Source organism: Pteropus medius, unplaced genomic scaffold (assembly GCF_902729225.1).
Source record: "Pteropus medius unplaced genomic scaffold, Ma_sr-lr_union100, whole genome shotgun sequence".
In the NCBI taxonomy this organism is placed as follows: domain Eukaryota; kingdom Metazoa; phylum Chordata; class Mammalia; order Chiroptera; family Pteropodidae; genus Pteropus; species Pteropus medius.
In genome coordinates, this window is record NW_024349801.1 from 1609005 (window position 1) to 1632235 (window position 23231).

General features: G+C 45.6%; 1 protein-coding gene across 1 annotated transcript in view; it reads right to left on the minus strand.

Moving 5' to 3' along the window:
- SPG7 (SPG7 matrix AAA peptidase subunit, paraplegin) overlaps positions 1-20358 on the minus strand; it is a 28686-nt gene extending 8328 nt beyond the window's left edge. The window contains exons 1-10 of the mRNA XM_039888626.1: positions 19977-20358; positions 18255-18357; positions 16906-16995; positions 14461-14702; positions 11529-11668; positions 10112-10214; positions 8731-8856; positions 8206-8368; positions 7653-7826; positions 571-695 (exon numbers count right to left, since the gene is read on the minus strand). Coding sequence (XP_039744560.1) covers positions 571-695; positions 7653-7826; positions 8206-8368; positions 8731-8856; positions 10112-10214; positions 11529-11668; positions 14461-14702; positions 16906-16995; positions 18255-18357; positions 19977-20279 — 1569 coding nt within the window. The 5' untranslated portion in view covers positions 20280-20358. The remainder of the gene's footprint in view (positions 1-570; positions 696-7652; positions 7827-8205; positions 8369-8730; positions 8857-10111; positions 10215-11528; positions 11669-14460; positions 14703-16905; positions 16996-18254; positions 18358-19976) is intronic.
- Positions 20359-23231: the final 2873 nt, after the last annotated feature.

A 23231-nucleotide genomic window follows, 5' to 3' on the forward strand; every position in this document is an offset into this window, starting at 1 on the left:
TTGTTCTGTAGAACTTCTGATTTGTGCACATCCTGTATCTCTAGACCCCAATGTAAACATTTCCTACAGTTAGGAAGATGCGTAACTACCTTTCCAGAAGCAGTGTCCAAGGGCAGCCTCTAACCAACAGTTGGGTTCATCTTCCAAACCCTGTCCCTACCCATGCTAGTCCACAACATGCACCCTGGGTTCCTGCTCCCTCAGGGGCCACCACAAAGGCCCGGCCACCCAGAGGATACCCAAAAAGAGGCCTTAGACAGAGGAGGCCAGTGGAGCCGGGAGATCACCAGGGCTTCCACCTGCTTTCAGGGCAGCAGCACAGCTCGTGCTCCAAAACCATGTGGCACCAAGGACTTGAGCTGGTCAGGATGAGAATTGTGAGGCTCTCCAAACATGGGATAAGACTTAATCAAGACCAGTCTATTCAACCCCAGATGCTCAAGGATAGAGGGGAAAAAAAACGTGGGCGAACAAAAAACAAGTTGCAAAACCATGGGAAAAGTGGTAAGCTGAAGAAAGTCTGGACAGACAAGCACCACAGAGAACACACAGCGTACTGGCCATGCTGACCTGGAGAGTGGGGAGGTCAATGAAGACGTGTCGGTCCAGTCGGCCTGGCCTTAGCAGAGCATTGTCCAAAATGTCAGCTCGGTTGGTGGATGCCAGGACGATGACATGGTCAGTGGTGCCCATTCCTGAGGGAAAGACAGCAGCCTTTAGGGTGGGGGCCCCTAACACAGTGGCCTTCTCCACGGGGTCCTCTTTCAGAACATAGGACAGGAGAGATTTCTCGCCAGGGTACACGAGAAAAATCCACAATCAGTCCTTCCCTGGGAGCTTTCCACTGAGATCATCACAAGAGCAAGAACTCGCTGGTTTTACTTCCTCAGAAGCAAAATTGCAGATGGGAACCTGGCTCTGCTGCCCAAGGCCATCCTCTAAGCCCACACAGCATCCCTGGAGGGAACCGCTAACAGGGCCGACCCGGGAGCAAGGGCTGCACTTCCTTGGGCCAAAGTGACGGCCACGGAACAGCTAGGACATTCTACCTCTACAACTTGGTCTGAGGGCCTGGGTTTTCTGCCCCAGGTTTCTCACACGAGAATTCAAAAGCAAGTCCAGGAACCATACCAATGGCCCAGACCTACAACTGCAAAAACACGTTTGTGAAGCAACCAGCAAAATCTGAGCCTGACTAGCTATTAGATGATACGAAGAACTTATTTTTAATTTAAGTTATATATTGTGATATTTCTCTGAATATAGAAAAATTCAAAGCATATAAGATTCAGAGCATGTAAGATCCAGAACTTTGGGTTTGCTTTAAAATAACCCACTAGGGAGGAGGAACAGACAGAGAGGTGTGCATGGACTAGGGCTGGCCAAGTACTGACAAGCCTGAAGCTGACCTGAGACACAGGGGCTCACTGTACGTTTCTGCTGGGGAGTATGTTTGAAAAGTTCCATAACACGAAGTTTTAAAAATAAAGATACCATGATTTATCTTTTCCTAACTTAAAAAATCCCTAATAAATTGACATAGACAAATACAATTTTAAATCATGTACAAAGACTTAACAGAAGTGAAATTTTAAAGAAATATTACAAAATTAAACCCTGAGAGTGTGTTAGGCACTGCTACCTCATAGCAGCTTGTCATTCATTCCACTCTAGGATCCCACGACAGTGACAAGGGACCTGGTCAAATGCACCAGCTCAGGGAGGATGCCCACCTCACTGAGGGACTGACATGTGTCACTGACAAGCAGCTACCAGGACAGACCAAACCACACCCCATTTCCAAGGAAATCACTCCAGAACTTCAAAGAAACATCTCTGGAAGAGGCAGCCTCGCTCTCCTCCAGGTCTGCACTGTGGAATGGGATCAGCCAAGTCCCGTCCTGTTCGCGTGTCAAGAGTGGAGAGTGTCTTAAAATCACCCTGACTTTTGAAACAAAATCATAAACAAGAGCAAGTACCACCTGGCACTTGCAACATGTCAGCCCCTCTGCTCTATTTGCTCGCACTCCATTTCAGGAAAAGTGAAACTCTGACATAGGAAACGAGGTGGCTGGAGGGAGGCGCCCTGGGCAGAGGCAGCTTCACTCCCCAGGAGCTCCTCGGTGTGGGGTGGTGGCGGAGAGAGACCCTACACCAGGCATTGCAGACTGCTAGTTGAGAAGGCCCGTCAAGCCTCAACGCTCACATTTCTGAAATGCCTTCCTTCCACAGGTCAAAGCTGTTAACACAGAAACCTAAAGTTATATATACAGTGAAAAAACGTTGAAAAATAGTAGGAACAGTGGTTGCAGAAGAAAAACAACAGCAGGGCAAGGGTGGACGCCATGTTAGTGAGCGCCAATCAGAAAGGAGAACAGTGACACTCAAAGCTCTGCTACCACAAGTCACCTAGACATCCCTGTAGAACCCACCCCTCACTCCCGGACCTGGTCTTACGGACCACAGGGTGCAGACCTCATGGGGTTTTGGTTTTGAAACTTTGTATTTTGACATAGTCACAGATACACAGCAAGTTGCAAAAACAATGCAGAAAAGTCCCCTGCCCTGTTCCCCAGGTGGCACGTTAAGTAACTACAGTGCAATGTCAAAACCAGGAAACCCACACTGCCCAGTCCGCTGGCCATATTTGACGTAAGCAGTCTTAACACACACTTGTTTCTCTGTGTGTACCTCATTCTCTGCAAGAGATTCCGGTAACCTCCACCATGATCCAGGCAGATTCCACCACTACGAAGACCTCCCTCTACAGTCACGCCCCTCCCCTCCCACTTTTTTAGCCTCTGGTAACCACTAATCTGTTCTCCATCTCTAGAATTTTGTCATTTTGACAGTCTTATATAAATCGAATCACACAATATACAGCCTTATGAGGTTGGCTTTTTTTCACTCAGCATAATTCCTTTGAAATCTATCCAGGCACTTGTGTAAGAACCACTAGTTCCTTTTTATTGCTGCATGGGAACCATGATAAGAACATATCAGAGCTTAACTACGTACCCGCTGAAGGACATCTAAGTTGTTTCAAGTTGTCAGCTATTACAAATAAATGAACGTTGCTGCGCAGGTGTTTTGTGTAAACATTTCTCCAGGATGAGCACCCAGGAGCGTGTCATATGGTAAGTGTATGTTTAATTTTTTCAGAAACTGCCAGACTGTTCCCTAGAGAGACTACACATTTCACATTCCCACTGGCAGTGTAGGAGATCCAATTCCTTCACATCCTCACCGGCATGTGGTGTTGCCTCAATTTTTACTCTAGCTATCCTACCAGAAGAGTGTTTGTATCCATATTTCAGCAGAATTATTTGGTAGATATGAACAAGCTTATTCTGAAAATTACATGAAAAGGCAAAGGAAGGAGAGTGTTTCAACATTGTTGGTTGAGAAGAATGAAATGGGAAGACTCGCTCCACCTCTGTTGAGACTCTCTGGGCAGCTGTGTGGGGTGGTACAGCACGGACTCGAACACCAACAGGCAGACCAGAGCTCACATACACCAGCTGAGCTCCGACAAAGGTGCGAAAGCAATTCCGTAGAGGAAGAGCAGTGTTGCTGGAACAACTGGACGCCCATAGGCAGAAAAATCAACCATGACCAAAACTCACGCCTTATACATGGATTAACGTAAAATAGATCCTAGATTAAAATGGAAAAGACCATGTGAATGGAAACTGGGGTTTCCTATTTTCTAAGGACTCTATGCAGAACCGGAGTTCACATCCTCTCACGCTTTCCAGCACAGGGCATTAGACGGATTGCAGGGTGGCACTCAGTGCAAAGCCCTGTTCCTGCCAATCGAACTGTAAAGAGGTGACTGCCTATAGGTTTTTTGACTGTGCCCAGTGCTCTCTCAGATGCAGGTGCCCTTCCCATGTGGTCTGGCAGTCCTGCAGGGCCTGCCCTGCCTGACCTATGAGGTGGGGACTTCTCTTCCTCGGTGAGCTTTTCCCACGGCCGGCACAGCATCTGCTCCGTGCTCTGTACTTCAATGAATAGAAACTGCTCTTCCCCAAGAAGAAACAAAGACTCCTCAGACACAGCTGAAGGACTGAGAATGCTCGGCTGTGTCTATGCACAAAGGAACTTGTTTGCCACTGGCCTAGACCAACAAGAGGTCTTCAGTCGGAGATTCTGGGCACAAGCAAATCCTGAGGCGGAAGCAGCTCCTTTCATGGCAGCATAGAGAGGTTCAGCTCAGAGGAAGATGCCATCTGGTAAGTGCTTCCTGGTGGGCTCAAGTCTGCCCGAAAAGGTGGCCTCTGTCTTCAGTGCAAAAAAATATATAAGCAGAAAGAGACGTACAGTACTTCCCATGGTCCTGAGCGCTCAGTCACAGCAACAGCCAGTGAGAGGCTGTGCATTTGAGCCTCTTCATAAACACCAGGAATGACATTCTGTCACACACAGAAGGGCATAGTACCACAGGTGAGGGCATGCACTTTAACCTGATTTTGACATCAGAAAACCATGGCTTAGAGAAGACGGGACCAGCGTGAATGCTTGCAGAGTCCTTCCACAGTCCACAAGCACGCCTGTGGTCCAAGGCTTGGGTGGGCGTCTATAGGAGCCGAAGGACAAACGTGGACATCATTGCACACAGCAGGGCAGTGGGAACTTACGACGCATCAGGTTTGGATGGCTAACTAATTGTCTGATGACTTTTAAAAGACTGCTCTCCCCTTTGTCCACTGAGTATCACAAAGGTTACTCATTCTTTAAAAGAGACAACGAGAAGCCATCGAGATGTGGCACTTCTGATAGCAGAGTCATCACGTACACAATGCTGGGTCCCAGCATGGCTGGTCACAGCTGACAGCAGACCTCAGGCTCCGGTACCTTCAGGCCCAGCCCATCTGCCCACCTGACCCACCAATGGCCAAAACCTCAGGGGTCATTCAGAATCGTTCAGGATTACAAAATCACCAATAGAAGCAATCACCAAAGCCACATTGAAGGTGACACACCACTAAGAGATTATGGAAAGTGGTTCAAAAGAGAAGAAATTCAATATGGTTTCTTAAAAGTTGGAGACCCAGAGGATAACTTTTTCAACTATAAAAGAGTGCCTCGTTTGAAAAGCAGGTCTCACTCTCCACAGAGGGGCACTCACTGGAAAAACATTCAGAACGGGTCTGGCATACCCGCCCCCAGGGGAGGGGTCTGGCACACCCAGCCCCAGGGGAGGGGTCTCTGGAACCTGGCCTGGAAAGTGCTCTTGCAGGGCCCCCATCTCTGAGGGTGTCTCTCTCGACATCTCTAAGACACCAAGGTCTTTGGAAAATTTCTTCCCAGGAAAATCTGCTCTTCATGTGGAAGGTGGCTCTTCAGATCTTGATTGTTTGGGCCATAAATAGTTTGTGAGCAAATGCTGATAGACAGCTGGATGAAAGACAGAGACAGGACACAGGAGGTCTGCAAGGCAGCTCTAGAGGGAACCGTTCTTGTGGCTTAACAACGCAGCCCCTTCTCCTCAGCTTTGTTACAAATTACACTTTGATTTTAAACCCAGAGAGCTTTCAGAGCTTACAAAATGCTTCCACATGAATCAGTCCGTCTGAACCGCTCAACAATATATAAGGAAAGGCCTTGCATTGCCCACCTGCAGCCATCTCAGTCTAAATCTCAGCACCAGGGACAAGGCGTGGTAATGCCGCAAGCAGTGACAGGCAAAGAGACTGCTGTGTTATTCCTGCCCCAAATGCCCAACTCCATCTAACTCTGAGAACACAGCACAACATCACAGTGGGGATGTCCTTTAACAAGAGTGGACTGTAAAACTGTCATGGTCACAAAGACACAGAAACAGTCCTAGGCTGAAGAAGATCAAGGAGACAGGACAACTAAATGCAACATGTTGACTGAATGGGACCAGAAAAGGTACACCTATGGGCTGAGAGGCAACTCTTGTAGACGCCCACATCCCGGTCAGCCCTCGAAACCTTGGGGGTAGGTATAAAGCAGCGGTGTCCAAACTTTTTGGCACCAGGAACCGGTGTTTCTATGAGAATCTAATGCCTGATGATCTGAAGTGGAGCTGAGGCAGTGATGCTAGCACTAGAAAGCAGCTACAAATACAGATGAAGCTTTGCCTGCTTGCTCATCGCTCCCTTCCTGCTGTGCAGCCCGGTTCCTAATAGGCCACAGACCAGTACTGGTACACGGCCTGGGGATCGGGGACCCTTGGTATAAAGGAACGCTTTGACTGCTTCAGCAATGTTTTTGTTATTCTGGAATTATTTAAAAATGAGGTTAAAAAATTCTCCCTTAGTTACATACACTCAAACTCAACTGTCTCTATGCTAGCCAACAGTTACACATCTCATACGGTAAGAATATTTTAAAAGGGAAAATAGTATACAAATTAATGGTTCTCTTAGAACCAAAAATACATTGAAAGAAAAGTGCTTCCCTTATCTATAATACCTAAAATACATCTAGAATTCTGATTAAAGAAAAGCTAAAAATGGATCTTACACAGCTGGGTCATAAAGAGATATTTGTATGCCCATGTTCACAGCAGGATTATTCACAATAGCCAAAAGTATCCACCGACACATGAATGAATAAACAAAATGTGGTCTATTTATACAATGGAATAATTCAGCCTTAAAAAGGAAGGACATTCGGACACATGCAACGACATGGATGAATATTGAGGACATCGTGCTCAGGGAAATCAGCCACTCAAAACAGAATACTGTATAATTCCACTTATATGAGGTCCCTGAAGTGGTCAAATTCAGAGACAAAGGAGAAGGATGGGAGCCAGGGGCTGGGGGAGTGGAATGGGAAGTTAGTGTGTAATAGGGACAGAGTTTCAGTTTGAGATAATGAGAAAGTTCTGGATATGGATGGTGGTTATGGTTGCACAACAATAAAAATGTACTCTGCCACTGAACTGTACACTGAAAAATGGTAAATTTTGTTATATATATTTTACCACAATAAAAATAAACATAGATCTACACACATAAAAAGAGGATCTTACAAAAGTAGTTCAAAAGAAAACAATGACCTTTACTGGGTCATTTCCATTAAAAAGAAAAAGGAATTGTGTGGAAGCCAGTCCAGAGGTCATTTTCTAAAGTAGCAAACCCAGAACCTCCCTCAATGTGACAGATGCATCAGTGTCCATGAATGTCCTGCTCCATCCTCCAGCTGGGTCACTTTTCAACCAGGCAGCATATAGAGACACACACACAACAGCACAATCAACTAGACTCATTCAAGACTGAAGAACATCATCACAGCCTGACCTGCCACTTGTATTCCTACTTGTTTTTCTTTTTCTTTTTTGTTTTTTATTTTTTCACTATTATCTTTTTTAAAAATTAAAAAAACGCTTCTTGAGTGCAGTAAGATGATAAGTAGTTCTTAAACTGACCTTGTTTCTAGTTATTATCCGCTAGACGATGGTTCTTTATGTGCTGTTATCACCCTCACCTGTGGCAGGTGGTAAGGCAGAGAAACAGTACAGACCAGTGATTGGAGAAAAATAAAATGCCTATGAGTATTAGTGGAAGGTTCCTGAATAACAAACATAAGCAGTGCAATCCATCTAGAAAATGACTGTTCTGAAAGAGTCGGAAGCCCTACTCCTTATACAGGGGTGGCCAGTGGCCAGCACTCACCATCCATTTCCACCAGAAGCTGGTTGAGGGTCTGCTCCTCCTCTGTGTTGGAGAAGCCGGACATGGTGGTGGAGCGCTTCTTGCCCACAGCGTCAATCTCGTCAATGTAGACGATGCAGGGGGCCCGGGCGCGGGCTTCTTTGAAGAGGCTCCGCACACGGGCAGCACCAAGGCCTGAGAGGACCAGGGAGCAGATAGATGATGGAAGATGAACTACTCTTGGGCCAGTGACCAGAGCTGTCGACTATGGGTGATGAAATCTCAGCCAAGTGTCCTCTCATGCAAACAGAGCCAGGCCCTGTCCCAGCAGAGGTCACCCTGGAGGACGCTCACCCTCCTGGACTCCCAAGGCCACAAGTAGACACAGCTTCAAAGAACATCAGCATCCAATTCTCTACATAAACGCATTTTCTGTAATATGGGTTTCACTTTTTTCCTCCTCTATTCTCCCCATTTCCTCATCAATTCAGCCACCCGAGGGAGGACGTGAGAAAGGCCTATCCTGAACATATGATCAGGTGAGCCTGTCTGCAGCCTCCTAAGCAATGCCTACCTCCAATGACCTCCACGAATTCTGGGCCAGCCATTGCCAAGAAAGGCACCTGGGCCTCCGTCGCCACTGCCTTGGCCAGCAGTGTCTTCCCACAGCCAGGGGGCCCGAGCAACAGTGCGCCCTTCGGAACTTTTGCACCAAGCTGAAGGAAGCGCTCTGGGCTCTAGAAAAGCAGCAGATAACGTGACACTGACCAAAGGTGTTCCAGAGAGAATTTTCAAGAAATAACACCTACGAAGGTCAGCTCATGTACTGACATGAATCAGCTACGGTATACACGACTCTGGGAAAAGCTGGTATCCCAGATGGCTCCAGTGTGATCAGTGATGGACTCCCAGCCCTTCTGCTGGTCAACAACTGTGCATTTGACCTGTGGTGCCCGTTTAACAGGCACCAGCACGTGGACCACATGCATGTCCGCTCCTCAGCAGAGGGAGTTCCCATGCAATGCACACATCTGATCAGTGTAGCTCTCCCCTCTGGGGGAGCATTCATGCCCATATTCTGCTGGGCGCGTAAGCTCACCTTCAGATAATCTACAAACTCTTTGACTTCCAGTTTGGCTTCGTGCATTCCTGCCACGTCTTTGAAGCTGATTCCCTTCCCCATCTTGCCATCCACAATTGTGAAACGAGCCATTTTAAGCTGATTCTGGGCAGAAAGAACAAAGGGCAGAGCATTGTGAACTCTTAGAGCTAGAAGATGAGCACCCCGGTACTGGCTCCCCATCCTGCCCCTGCATGCACACCTTCCCTCCGCAAGCAGCCCACACCCTCTCCACTCATGAAGACAGGAAACAGCTAAGGTCACATTTCAGACATACAAAAAGAAATGTTTGTTTTATATCATTAACAGTAAAAAGACTGTCTAGCATCTAGCAATTTGCTTAAAAATAAAAAAAACCTAAAACTCCTCCACATATACTAGGTAATTTAACAATGTCTTTTGTATAAACTATCATATATTTCTATATCATTTTCCCCATTACTGTGTAATTTATTTGTCTGATTATAAAAGTAACGGAATAACACTCAGTTCTGGGGAGTCTTGGTAGGAATGTTAATTGGTAAATTTCCAGAGAACAATCAAGCAAGACAGATAAAGGTCTTAGTGAGATGTGTTAAACTTCAGCCAGTCTACTTTTAGGAAGGCACTATAGGCAAATAAGATAGGTGCATGTGCATGGAATTCATCAGAGTATTACTTAAACATGATAAAATAAACAGCCAAAAATATGCAAAATATGCAAGAGTTATCAAATTGAGTAAAATATGGTAGAACCCCACGAGACACCATGCTGCTATTAAAAGTAAGGATGTAAGTTTCGAGCTACAGAGGAATACAGTCTCAGGCTAAGTGGAAACAAGGAGGTGACACTCTGTGTTCCTGCCCTATTACGGTTCCCAAGGAGGGAGCAGGAGGTACTCTCTGCAGACTTGCTCCCACCTCCCCCACCCTTCTGCTGATGTGGCCAACTGGCCACAAACAACCTGAAGGAAGGGGAATTGCATGTTCTGATGAATGACACAACAATAGAATAATAGTTTTAAAGTGTATTATGGATGTCCTTTTAAAAATAACTTTTAAAATTTCTCAGTGTCTTAGCTACTAATGCCCAGCTGATGCTGAAAACTGCAGAATAAGCTGCCCTATAAACTCCCTTGGCTCAGCCACCCCACCATTCAGGGGGAGGGGCCCTCAGTTAAAGTTGGTTACTATATACCCTCCAGTCAACCAAACAGAAGGAAAGATGAGCTGCCAAAATATGACTCCCAGCTGGCCTCTGCAACAGGTTAATTTTCACGGTATACTTATTCTGTTGTTTACAGGAAAAGTATTCAGCCAGAACAAATAGAGAAAAATTCTAAATCTACAAGTTCAGTGAGATGTAATTTGTACAACTTACAAAAGCACTGAATCCTCCTTCCCGTCCTGTCATTCCAGCCAGACGGAAAACATACCACAGAATGGCCAGGCCCACCGCTGTCATCCCCAAGGCGTATAGGGCACTAGTGGGAGAAAGAGAGGCAGTTACAGGCTCAAAAGTGGCCACCAGAAAGCTGGCAGTCATGTCTAACAAAGTCAGGGACATTTCATAGATAAGAAAAGCAACCCTTCCCTTAAGAGTAATGTGTAGAACAAATGGTCATGTCCAGTTCTCACCAATCATTCTCTTTCACAAAGTTTTCCCAAGCTGTCTGGAGCGGGGAAACACTGGAGATACAGTATCTAACGACAGCATAAAGCCAGAATAGCTGACATCGCACACTCACCCCGTTATCTAGACCAGTGGTCCTCAACTTTTTTGGCACCAGGGACCAGTGCTCCTATGAGAATCTAATGCTTGATGATCTGAGGTGGAGCTGAGGCAGTGATGCCAGCACTGGGGAGCAGCTGCAAGTACAGATGAAGATTTCCTCACTTGCCAGCCGCTCACCTCCTGTTGTGTGGCTTGGTTCCTAACAAGCCATGGGCTGGTACCTGTCCATGGCCCAGGGGTTAAGGACCCCTGATCTAGAGCCTTGTGATAATTAACAAGCCGACAAGAGTAGGTTTTCACATTTGATATATTTTGTTTCCAAAAGTAGACTGTTAATTTCGGTTAGTAAGGCAGAACAGAATAAGCCTAGAATAAAGAATACACCCTAGGGTGTCAGCCCTCCACATGAAGAAGAAAAGTTGCCCCCTGCCCTGTACCCCTGTCATTCCTACAACAAACCAGAGGTGCAGCTTCAGAGCCCTGAGCCTTCGGGAGCCAATGGGCTGTAGAATTTATAAACCCATCATTTCATAGGTGTGCTTGCCAGTCACTGGCATTCTGCGTCTTATCAGAATTACAAAGCATGTCCACGAGTCAACAGTAAACCTCTTTGCACACAGCTTTCAGCCACTGTTGGTCCCAGTGTGAAGTCAGAACCCCAACTGTGCTGACTGATCTGCTCCCACTAAGGAGTCTGCAGGCACAGAGCCCGTGGGCCCCACGTGGTCTCTGTTTCTCTCTGCAACATGAAACCGAGAATTTCTGCTGGACATCTGTGTTTCTCCCTTTTCTATTCCATTTTCCTATTTGTAGAAGAAAGCAACCCCACAATATGCTAAATTAAGAAATGGAAGAGCAACTAAAGAAAGTGACTAAAACGAATTCCAACAGCCTCACACACTTCCCTTTCCCAGCTTTATGTCATCTACCCTCAGGTTTATTTACACTCCCACAGGGGGTCTAGGTAACTGTAATTAACTGAGGTTTTCGTTTGTGGTTTGTTTCTCACATTACAAAACCAAGCTTTGTTTAGTTCAGGAGCCAACAAAAATGATCAACATACTTTCCAAAGAATCCTGTACGTTTATAAGAAACCGGGATCCTATCCTTGCCTTCGATATTCAGCTCATCTTCAGCAGCTCGAAGCTTCTCTTCAAATTTGTCGATATTTGCCACCTGCATTCGGTACATCAAGGCAAGCCTCTGGGGGCAGAAGGCAGAAGAAACTGAGAGTGACGAACAGGACAGACTGCAGATCCCTCAAATATACAGATGTCATTCAGAAACCACTTCCAAGTCTAAAGAGCTTTAGTTTTCTCAAACACAATTACAACAAAATTTCAATAGATATGTTTTCTCTATTTTCACTAATAGGAACATTTTAAGAAAACGGAAGGTGTGTACATTTTAAACTCAGCACCCTGCCTCACTCAGCCATGTGTGCAGAGCACAGAGACACAGTGACAAGCCCACAGTACTGGACTGGGTATGCACAGTCCATTTAACTAAAAATTCAAGTGCTGTGTTTAACCACTGGCTGAATCTGAAATTCAACTAAAGGGATGTCTTTTTGCTCAGTAAACCTTTCCTGAATAGAGAAGAGAGTAAGAAGAGTGACAGGACAAGTTTCCTGAAGTGAAATAACCACCTCCCCCAGGTACAGAGGCTTCAGAGAAGGAGACCCAACACCAGGCCAGGAGTCCACACTGGATCCCCCAAGTCCCTTCTCAATGAGTTGATCTGGTCACAGGGATCGGTTGTTCCTGGGCTACTGTGAAGCCTCCAAAGAACAAACATCTACGCAACCTACAAAAGGCAGAAGCACAAGTGGGGCGGGCAGTCCTTCTCCTTCCCGCCGGCATGCACTGCGTCGCACCAAGCCAACCTCATTTTCCTAAGAGCCTGGTCCACACAATGTCCATAGTTAAACTGTTCCAAGCTCAGATTCTAAACACACTTAGAATTTAAACTGAGCAACCAGATTTCCACCTGGCTCTTAAGAGTCTCAGACTTCTTGCAGAATGACTGTCACTAGGAGAGAGCAGCCAGCCAGAATCCACCTTGTGGGGTAACAGGCCAGGTGGAGACACGGACAAGAGGACCCACCAGTTACAAAACAGTGACCATGATCTGTGCCACAGTATCCGGTGGCCTTGGTTGCCAGGTTAACCTAATGGACTCCATATGTTTGATCTAGACTTCTTCAATGCTTCGATCACTTACACCTGGCCTGGTGGTATAACTAGAATCACCAATTTGCACAGAAGGAGAAAACGTAGAAATGACTCTCTTTCTAAATCAAGATCCAAGAGCACAATGTACATCTCCAGAAGCCAACTCAACTCCCACATTCTCTGTAAAGTTTTCTCTGGGCACCTGGGCCTGAATCATCCATTCACTTACACAAGGCCCTGCACTGCTCATTTCTGAAGTGCGCTAGAATTTAACTTTTACTGTTTAGCAGACTATGTGTTGATCTTATCACCCTATCTAAATTACAAGCCCTTGTACACTGACAGTCAGCTGTAAACACTGTGCTGCACCCACAGCCAAGCATGCTCAGGCAGGACAAGCACTCCACTGCCAACCCAACCCTATTCAAAAAAACAGCGGAGACTGCAGTGTGCACAGGGTGTGCTCTGGGATACCACGCGATTCTATACTCCATGGAAAGGAGTCAACCCATGTTCCGGGTGAGCAGAGTGAATCAAAGCCAGAATGTCTGTCTCCCAGCATGGAGAAAGGGGCATGATTTTACCTGGTCTAGTTTTTCCACCGTCCAAACTTTTAACAAAAAAAATGGAAAGAGGAGGTACAGGGGAGGTAGACAGGGGGAAAATAATTTAAATAATTTCTTCAATTAAAAAAACTAATAAAAATTTTAAAAAATGGAAAGAAACTAAAGAAACATGAAAATTAAATATAAGTCATGATCCTTGACTGGATCCTGGATCAAAATACTAAAAAAAAAAAAAACAGCTCTTAAGGCTAATACAGAAGAAACTGAGAAACATGAACAGGGAAAGTGCTTTAGAAAATGTTCTGGTATCAGTGTTACCTTTCTTGGGCCTAACGATGGTGCTGCGGTTACCGGAGAATAAGGAGGAGGGAATCAGAGATTGGAGAGTGATTCATTTTCACACCAGGGTTTTCACATAGCTGAGCTTTTGGGGCCTAGTTTCCATGCGCCCCACCTCACTTTCCAGCAGTGCCAGAAGACTAGGCCACTGTCACTAGGGTGTGTCCGTTTCTCCCCATCTTTCATGCCCAACCTACGTGGTACGAAAGCCCACTTCACCCCTCTGCCCGCTCTGCAGGGTCTGCCATCCCTCCTCTCACTGCTCACAGCTCTCCAGTTCTGAACATGCTGACATGCGCTCCGGGGGAGTAGTGGTGGCACCTGACCTGGGAAATGAGCATGGTCCCTCTCATTCCCTTTCTTTCCTGCTCCTCAAGGCCAGTCCTTGCCTGACTCTTGTCTCTTAGCCACCCTCTCCTAGTGCTCTTAGTTTCTTGTCCCCACTTCCCCGAGATATTTCTGCTTGGCCGATCCCAGTCACCTCGACTCACCTGCATCTGCCAAAGCTACCCTGTCTGCTGACCTCCAGCCAGCACCGCACTACTCGCCCAAACCGACGGAGCAAAACCTCGAAGCTGCAGGTAACCCCTCTTTCCTTAGTCCCTAGTGCCAGGGAGTCACCACTGTGGCCACTTTGTCACTACTCCCATCTCCTCCTCTCTGTACTCAGCTACCACAGCAGTTGTGGATCCCACTAGCTTCTGTCTGCAGACCATACTGCCTCTCCCCATTTCAAGCTCTATCTTAGTGGCCACTGCTCAAAAACCTTCAACAAATTCTCCTTTAAATCAAGATACTCACATCTTGTTTTAAGAAAACCTAAGACATGACAACCAAACAAATAGGGGCAGGCAGGAACTGAATGAAAAGGGGTGTCTCTAGGTCTCTCCAAGCATGTGCCCTCGCCCTCACTCACAGGCCGCCCGAACACCACGGCTCCAGGGTATAGGTACACTTCCACCACGTCGCTCTCGGGCACCACCTGGACCCGCTGCACCTCGCCCTTGGCCAGCATCTCGTTGACAAAGTCGTTCCAGGAGATGTTGCCCCCACTGGTGCTGAGCGCATTCAGCAGGCTCATGACAATGGCGATGACAAACAAGGTGCGTAGCCGCTCGCGGTACATCTGGTCCTCCCTCTCCTTGCGCCTCCTCTCTTCTGTGAGCAGGGACCAAAGGAGTGTTAGACGCAGGCAGCAGGCCAAGCCCGCCCTCTGTGCCCTACATCCTGTCGGGAAGACTCAGCACTGAGATGGCAGTCTCTCATCTTCCATAAGATCCTGTATATTGGCCTACTTTTCAATAAAGTGATTCGAGATAAACACTAATCACAAGCCATTCAAAGTCACCAAAAGAGGTCTCACCTGCTCAGATAACAGGAAACCATTTTTAAAGTCAAAAACTTTCCTAGAACCACCATGCAGTGCAACTATACAGTAAACTCCTTCACTGAAAGCACATCTGACCTAAGCTATAGTGAATTCAGGCACTCCAGGTTTCATTAGATACCAAACATCATCAACAGAGTATTTATGGCACATGTTTTTAAGTTATTAACAACAATAAAAAAAAAATACCTTTTACCAGCACCTGCCTTATGAAATAACACAGCCCGACCCCTTTGAAGATCCCGTGTGCCCGCCCCCCAACTGCACAACCGCTATTCTGAACTAATATATCAGAATAACATTCAAATAAGTTGTATGCCATTCATCACAATAACATTTGAAAACAGTACGTTTAAAGAGTGTGAGTTTAGTTTAGACATATATTGGGGACCAACTTAATTCTAGAATATTCTAGAATATTCTCAAAGACCAATTCTTTCTCTGATCCATTAGATAAATCCCCCTAAATCACATTATTCAGTTATTTATACCCTACTTAGGAGATAGACAGCTTCAGGCTCAGTCCTTGGGAATGGAAAGAAGACTCAGCCCCTGATCTTGAGACATGAGGACTCAGGCAAGGTGAGTTGACCTCAGCAGGCAGTGGACAAAAGAATGCTCCCAGAAGCGGGTAGTGAGAGAGAAACCTTTGGGGAGGGACGAGGAGCGCATGCAAGAGTCACTTCCCTTTTTCTCAGGTGAGTAATAATTCTTTAGAACCAATCTATGTCCAATATTTAATTTTCAATCTTGTTTTCTAATTAACAATGTTGAAAGTCATCACACTAGCTACAGTGCACTGACCTGAATGAGTCTTAAGCCAACATCTGCCTTTCAGAGCCTTTCAATGATCATGATGTCTATTTTTGACACATTTAAGACACCAAACTTGTGAGTGAGTCCTGTGTTCCTGGCTGGGTGGCTGCAGTGCACAAATCAAGTGTCATTCCTTACTGTTCTGCACATAACGCCCCACCACAACCCATTTGTAAAGGGTCTGAAGCAATTCTGTGACTCACAAGCATTTGTTCATAAAATGTGAAGCAGGTCTACAATTTTTAAAAGATACAGCTTGGTGTTAAATAAAACAGCTTTGTACTTTAGCAAGAATTTCTAAAAAAAAAAAAAGCTTGGATTTGAACTCCAATAAACACCACTTCCGTTTTCTTCACAAAAGTACAATTCCTTACTGTTGAATTGCACACCTGAAACTTACTGGATCTTATTAACCAACATCACCGTAAAAAAAAAAAAAAAATCTTTTCAAATAAAACCCAGCCTGGTGTTCTCACACGGAGCAGTGCTCCTAGCACATTCATAAGAGTTAGCAGTTCCCATTATCATCAGCTCCTGGTAGCCACCTTTCACCTTAGAGGACAACTCAGTTCAAACTTACCCTTTTATTTCCCTCACCCTTTACATGATCATCCAGTCCCAATTCCAGAGTAGAGATGAGACTTAAGATTGCAAGTGAGGTCACTGTGAACCAGGGATGGGGGCTGGGACAGGAATTAATTGGCACACGGTAGTCCTCTTATAGGACAGTAATCTCTCATTCTCCTTCTTTAAGGCCACACGCTGTCCCCTCCTCTCCTCTGGGGGCTGCTTCTCAAGCGTGGAGACAGTGGCAACACTAACTAGGTAGGCATGGGGATGGGTTCAGCCAAGGAGTCCTGGTGCCTTCCTGCCCACCCAGAATGCCGAGTTCAGGGTAGATTCGAGATTCACTCTTTCCATGCACAGAAATGGCACCTGCTTTAAGGCAAGGGACATAGGTGCTGACAGAAGCATCTCTAAAAGGACAGGAAGGATCCAATAATCACATAGAGTTTGGGGGCAGGTGTGCTCAGGGTGAAGCAAGCACAGGTGCCTGGGCTTGCCTTAACTTTTAAGAAAGGATTCCTGCTGCTTAGACTAGAACATGCATACAACCAAGCTAGCCGTTATTCCAGAACATCCAATAGACAGATCTACCTTCATCATCTCCAGGCGTCCTCCCTTTGGATTTATCATGGTCCTTAGTCTTCTGCTTCCTCCTTGAGGTGTTAAAATAGTAAGTGCCACCTACAAGGAATAGGAAAAATGTTTAACAATCAAGATGTGCAGCTACAGGGGGACACAGCAGAAGAGTATATTCTCAAATAATCAAATCAAACCAGAAACTCTGAAACCAACATGAGATTTAAAAGTCTGAGATAAAGTGTTTTCTTCTATCATTCTTAGTACAGAATTTACAAATTATAGAATAATAAACTACTTCAACTTATGAAATATCTTTGTAATTTAGTCAATGTGAGGGAATGAAAATTAGTTATGAACGTAAATTTGAGAAAGTGTCATGAATTTGTTGGAGAACAATCCCTTCAATACTCGCAGTCACTTTAAATGAACTTAAACAAATGAACACAAGTGGCTTTGATACATGCAGAAAGACAGCAACCCAGCTGCCATCATCACCAAGACAGGACCACGTAACAGTCCTCACACAAAAGGCTCTGTCTTGTCCAAAGTCTGAACAAATCAAGTGTTTAAAAAGGGGGTAGGGAGTGGAGAAGAGTCTCGTAACTATAACAAAGCTTCACAGATGTTAACAGAATCATGAGTGAAACTATCTTGATGACCACTTGACATGGTTCAGGCTATCTGGAGAGTGAAATGTGTGCCACTGGGTGCATGTGTAGATTTAAATGAGAAAACACAGACAGCAGATGTACAAATTGGCGCCAAGTCACAGCTCTCCCTGACCATGTGTGGGTACCAGGCTGTTTAATGTACAGTAGAATTAGAAGACTTTACTTTTTCCCTGTTCCAAGTGGATAAAGGGGGGAGCAAAATTATACAAATGTATAATTATACAAATGTAAAAGGATTTTAAAGTCCTCTGACCTAAGGTCAAAAATGACAGAATGATGTCACAGTGTCTCACTAAACAGTGTGACTCTATTGTGAGAGCAAATTATATCCAGGCTTTTAGTTACCTTCTGGATATAAAATACATAAGCCACTCTGTATATCCTTACAGATGTTCTCAGAGCTGGCTAGAGAATATGACAAAGCTTTTTCAAGCAGTCTGATTATTCCTATACACCAGGATCTTCAAAAAAACACAACTCAAAATAAGCAAAACTGGCCTGTTCAGACCTTAGACAATCTTTCTTTTCGTAAACTTCATTTCAGAGCATCAAAGGGCTCATGATAAATAGAAGTCAAACCTCCTGTTAGCGATTTTGTTTTTCTGTTAATGTCAAACCAGCAACGTTATTCTAATTTATTCAAAAATGGTGCAGGTTCTGCCAGTCATTTGTCTTTCAACAGATACACACCTAAAAGCTTCCAGAGTCTGACTGGGTTCTGGACTAGATGCTGTTTCAACAACAATCCGTGGATCCCTTCAAAGGTAGGGGTTAACAGTCGCAACTGCGAACTCTGAAAAAAAAAAAAGATACGATCAGTCACACCAACATCACAGCACACCAAAGCAACGTGGACTAATTCCCTAATGAAAAATCTTTTCTAAAAAGCTCAAATATTTATTTCTAATGTTTATATTGCCCTGAAATATGAAATAATAGTCTTAGCATTACTTCAAAGTTTTGACATAACAGCGAAAGGAAAAAAAGTAAACATCAAAAGCGAATGAACAAGTCAAACGGATGCTGAACTAAAGGCACAGAGCACTGGCTACCATTTGGTGCCTCGAGGCTCAAAATTCTCCTGCAGAATGCAAAGAGCAAAGGGCTCCCAAAGGCCGCAATGACTGCCCAGATCCTTTTGGTTCTGACGTCTCCAGACCACTCCTTGTAGAACACTCCCAGGTACTACAGTTTACCAGTCTATATCTCCAAAGTTCTGTTTTCAAGATAAGCATTCTCACACTTGAATGGATTTCATGTTCTTAAGGTCAATGGTCCAATTTAACTTTTTCTGTGTCTGTGTTGGCAATTTCTTCATTTGTTTTATTTGTATGTTTATTTTTAATTTTTTCCTCAGCTCAACCCTGCTCTGCTGCTATGGAGAAAAGTAACACCTTACTCAGTGCTCTTTGGTAAAACATTACAGGCAATTTCCTTTAGTAACAAAATTTAAATTCCCAGTCTATACAATTACTGTCCCATTTAATCAATACTACTATTCTTGGCTCAATGACGACCAGAAGTCATATAAGGGAGGGCCACAGAGCGTGGACTGGGCCCAATAAATGAGTAACATCAGTGTTTTAAATATAGCACACCAAAAAATCATCATTCTTCAAAGGCAGCCTTGAAGACTATTTAAAACAGGTTAGTTTAGCTTATTACTATTATAGCCATTGGTGAGATAATCTGTTAAATTTCACAAGTATGTGTGAATTCTCTACTTCAGCCCTTATTTTCATAGAACAAGCATAGGGTCAGCCTAAAGATAATAAATTATGATGTTCCTTCTCAATAGAAAAGCCAAAAAAAGTAAATAAAAGAGAGCATAATATATCTATAGTTGCCCTCAGGTTCAGGAAAGGTGGCCAGTAATCTAGAGGAGAAATATAATTCAAAATGGCCCTCAAATTATGGAAAAATACAATAACAATACATTTCGATCTTAATTGTGAGGGTCGGACTCCTAAAAGAGGACTGGGGGAAAATAATCAGACAAAAACGCACCAGAACTTACATCTTTGTTTTCAGGATGAAGTGTCAATCTTAGCGGGGCCTAGAACAGCCTTTACATAGAGGGTGCACCACAAATTTGTGTCGATAAGTATGAAGCTACACAACAAAAGTAAAATACAGCTACATGGTATACAAAACCCTCAGGCGGCCACTGAGGACTACCGACAGCTGTTTGTCCTGATGGGCTCCGATCTATGCGAGCCAATTGTAAAATACTTCTCTGCTAGAAAATCTCTGCTAGAAAGTCTTACTAGATTCGATTTTAAAACGCCAGGAAGACAGGCAGAAAATACAGACAGACGAAGAACAAGCTGGAAACACCCAATTCGGGACCTGTGCGGACGCGCTGCCTCCTCCCGGGCCCGGCCAGAGCGGCCTCTGCGCGCCCAGGGTTACCTGCAGGGCTCGGCCTCCAGACCTGGCGACACCAATCGGAGGCCTGTGGACTAAGTACGGCCACGTCCTCCCGGCCCCGGCGGAGAGGCCTGGGCCCCAGCTCCAGCAGGGGCCCCGCAGCCGGTCGGGACCCGGGCCCTGGCCTTGGCGGAGAAGGCGCAACAGCAGCCATACGGCCGCCATGTTGGCCCAGGAGCGGCGCCGGCGCAGTCGGAGCTTCCTCGGGGCGCCTGCGCGGTCGAAGCCTCCTTGGGGCGCCTGTGCGGTCGGGGCTTCCTCGGGTAGCCTGCGCTGTCGGCACATCCAAGGCACGATTCCCTGCGCTTGGCTGACGGGGTTGAACCGCCTATTGGCACCGCCAATCCGACTGGGATTTCCTAGCAGTTGATTGAAGTGCTGCCTGGTGCTGAGGGCCGCGAGTATAGCTGCACCCTGGCGGGCCTGGGAAGGAGGGTATCGATACTCCGCGCTGGGCTGCTGGTGGGACGGGCTTGGACGAAGCAGGTCGTGGATCACCGAGTGGAACGGGAGAGCCCAGGAGAACGTGTACGGACAAGGGAGGTCGGATCCCGGCCCAACCGTGTCTGGGCTCAAAGGGGTTTCGTGAGCACGCAGAGGGTTCTGCACGTGAACATGCCTAAGTTGAGAGGAAAGACTTTGAGGAGGGTCGCGGAGCATCCTCGCGGGCACGAGTCTGTAATCTTGTCCTACAGATCTCGAGTAGACAATGTCAACTAGATAGCTTCTGGAGGCACGCTGACATGTTTCTGAAAGTTATTCCCTGCCCTATTGGTCAGGATTGCGGCCTGGACACCAGAAAACACTCGCTGCTCCTGGGGAATGAGCAGCCTGGAGTCTTGTTTAATCCCAGGCCCAGGCAGTGCACCATGGGGGTCTTGCCCCTGGCCGCCTTCTTCCTGACCTTTCTCACCTCTTCCAGCCCACCTTAGCTCTGTGAATGCTCGGTTCTGAAATTGCTGAGAGCTAAAAAGCTTGTTAAGAAGAAAAAGCAAAGGCTAAAGGTGGATGTATTACAGAGGTAGGGTTAGGGTGGCATACTTGTTTCTGTGCTTTTCTGTACTTACCGAATTTCTAAGGACGAAACATAGCAATAACTGTCTTCCTAAGTGGTAACTAGTGCCTGGCTCCATATCAAACACTCATTTAATACAACTCTGAGAAATACTTTTAATATCTATTTTACAGATGAGAAAGACTCAGAAAATTTTAAAGTAATCTGTCCAAGGTCACAGCTAAGAAGTGATGGCAGTTTCAGAGCTGGTCTGACTGGTTTCTGGGCCATTCTGCCATAATGCCATAAATACTACAAAGTAACATGTATGATTAGCTTATCCCTCCTCTCCCTTCCCCCGAAACTAGAAAAGTTTGGGGACAGTTTTTAAATTAAATGTCCTGATTATTGATTCTCAGCTCTTGCAGCACTGCTTTTGGAGATTCTTATTTGTGATTGGTTGTTGGAGCGAGCAGCCACTAAGCCTAGGGCTGCCAATGGCTGCCACTGATTTACACAAGTGAACTGCCTTTCCTTTTCTTTCTCCTGTCCTTACAATCTTCCTTCACAGTCAATCCATCCTCCTCAGTTTCCTCCTCCACTGCTTTTATTTTCTCTGATTAAATTATCCCACCCCTTTCTGCCTTCCAGCTCTGTGTCCTGCCCTCCTCTCTCCCCAGACCAGTTCTGTGACTGTAACCAAACTTCCCAGAGTGGTTTCTTGAGCCCTATCAAAGCTTGTGCAAAGCCACCCTGACAGGAAGTGACCAAGCTCCCCACCCACACGCCTGTTTCCTCATCACCTGGTTCAGAGGATTTGTGATTCAAAGCCAATAACAAATGTGAATGTGTTTGGAGAGAGTATAAGATGTAAACCCATCAATGCTGTTTGAAATAAAATTTTTACTGTGGTCCAACCTCTTTGCCTGGTGATTCATTTGTAAGCAGTGCAAGATGATGGCAGGGGGCCAGCCTCGGGAAAAAACGCTGGCTTCTGTCCTCAGCTTATGACCTTGAGCAAGTTATTATTAACTTTTCCAAGCACCAATTTTCTCATCAGTAAAATGGGGATAATAATTATCTGCAAAGTGAAGCTAATATCAGTTTTCAGTTTCCCACGGGGTTGTTGTAAAGATAAAATGCAGTTAAAGTATGTGAAAACAACCTGTGAACTAGGAAGGAGTTATTCCTAGGATGTCGTGGGAAATGAGATTCTGGGGAAAGGCTATTGTTCATTTATTCAAACATTCTTTTTAACAAATGAATGAAGGCTGACTATGTCCCAGACCTCAGGTGAAAGGTGAATAAAGACTGACCCTACCTGCTTCAGTCCCAGTAGTGGCCCAGAACAGGGGCTCCCGTGGCTTCAGGCAATAGTTTTAAGGCTTCAGGTGCCCCATGCCCTGGACCTAGAGGGCTCTGTAGGAGAGCTGGTTCACCAAATCTTCCTTGGCTCTCAGCCCCCACCTCATCACCCACCAGGACATCAGCTTCACTTTCCTCTCAGCCATTTCCTCCGCCGTTATCTTGATTCTTTTGGTACTTCGCAACTTATGTTTACTCATTTGTACTTCCTCAGCTCTCTGAACTCTGTGTTCATCAGGACATTTCAGCATGACTTCCCTTAACATCTAAGAGACAAACTCATGCTGAACTAGTTTGAATCAGGGCACATCCTGAGTCTCTGCACTGCCACCCCGATGCCAGATGCCATCCATTCTAGATCCGTAAGCAAAGTGAGCCACAGGAGGTGTGGAAAGGCTGCCCTTTCAGCTTGGGCTGCAGGAAGGGCAGAGGAGCAGAGAGCGTGCCTGTCCCTCTCCCATCTGCAGAACTCCACCCTCTTCCTCAGCATAGGGGAGCCCCTCCCTGCTCACTGTCTGCTGAAGGACTTTAGGCAAGCTGCTCTTGGAACAAATGTCAATTGCCTTGCCTCTAAAATAAGAATAATACTTTAGCAGTCTGGAGACAGAAGTTGATATATTGAGTCATTCTTAGTTTTAAAATCTAGGCTTCCTTATTAATACCAGAGCAAATAATTACTTGCTTCTTCCCAAATTAAGCACTTGGCAGCAACTAAACTTCTAAACTTTTTTTAAAAGCACAGTTGCTTCCACACTTACCCTGGCCTTTGAAGCCGTTTGACTGTGCACAATATAATTGCTGCAGCGTAATCATGAAAGCGAGCTCATCCTGCTAAGGCTAAGTCATGCAGCTTTGAATGACCTAGTCTATAATAGGGT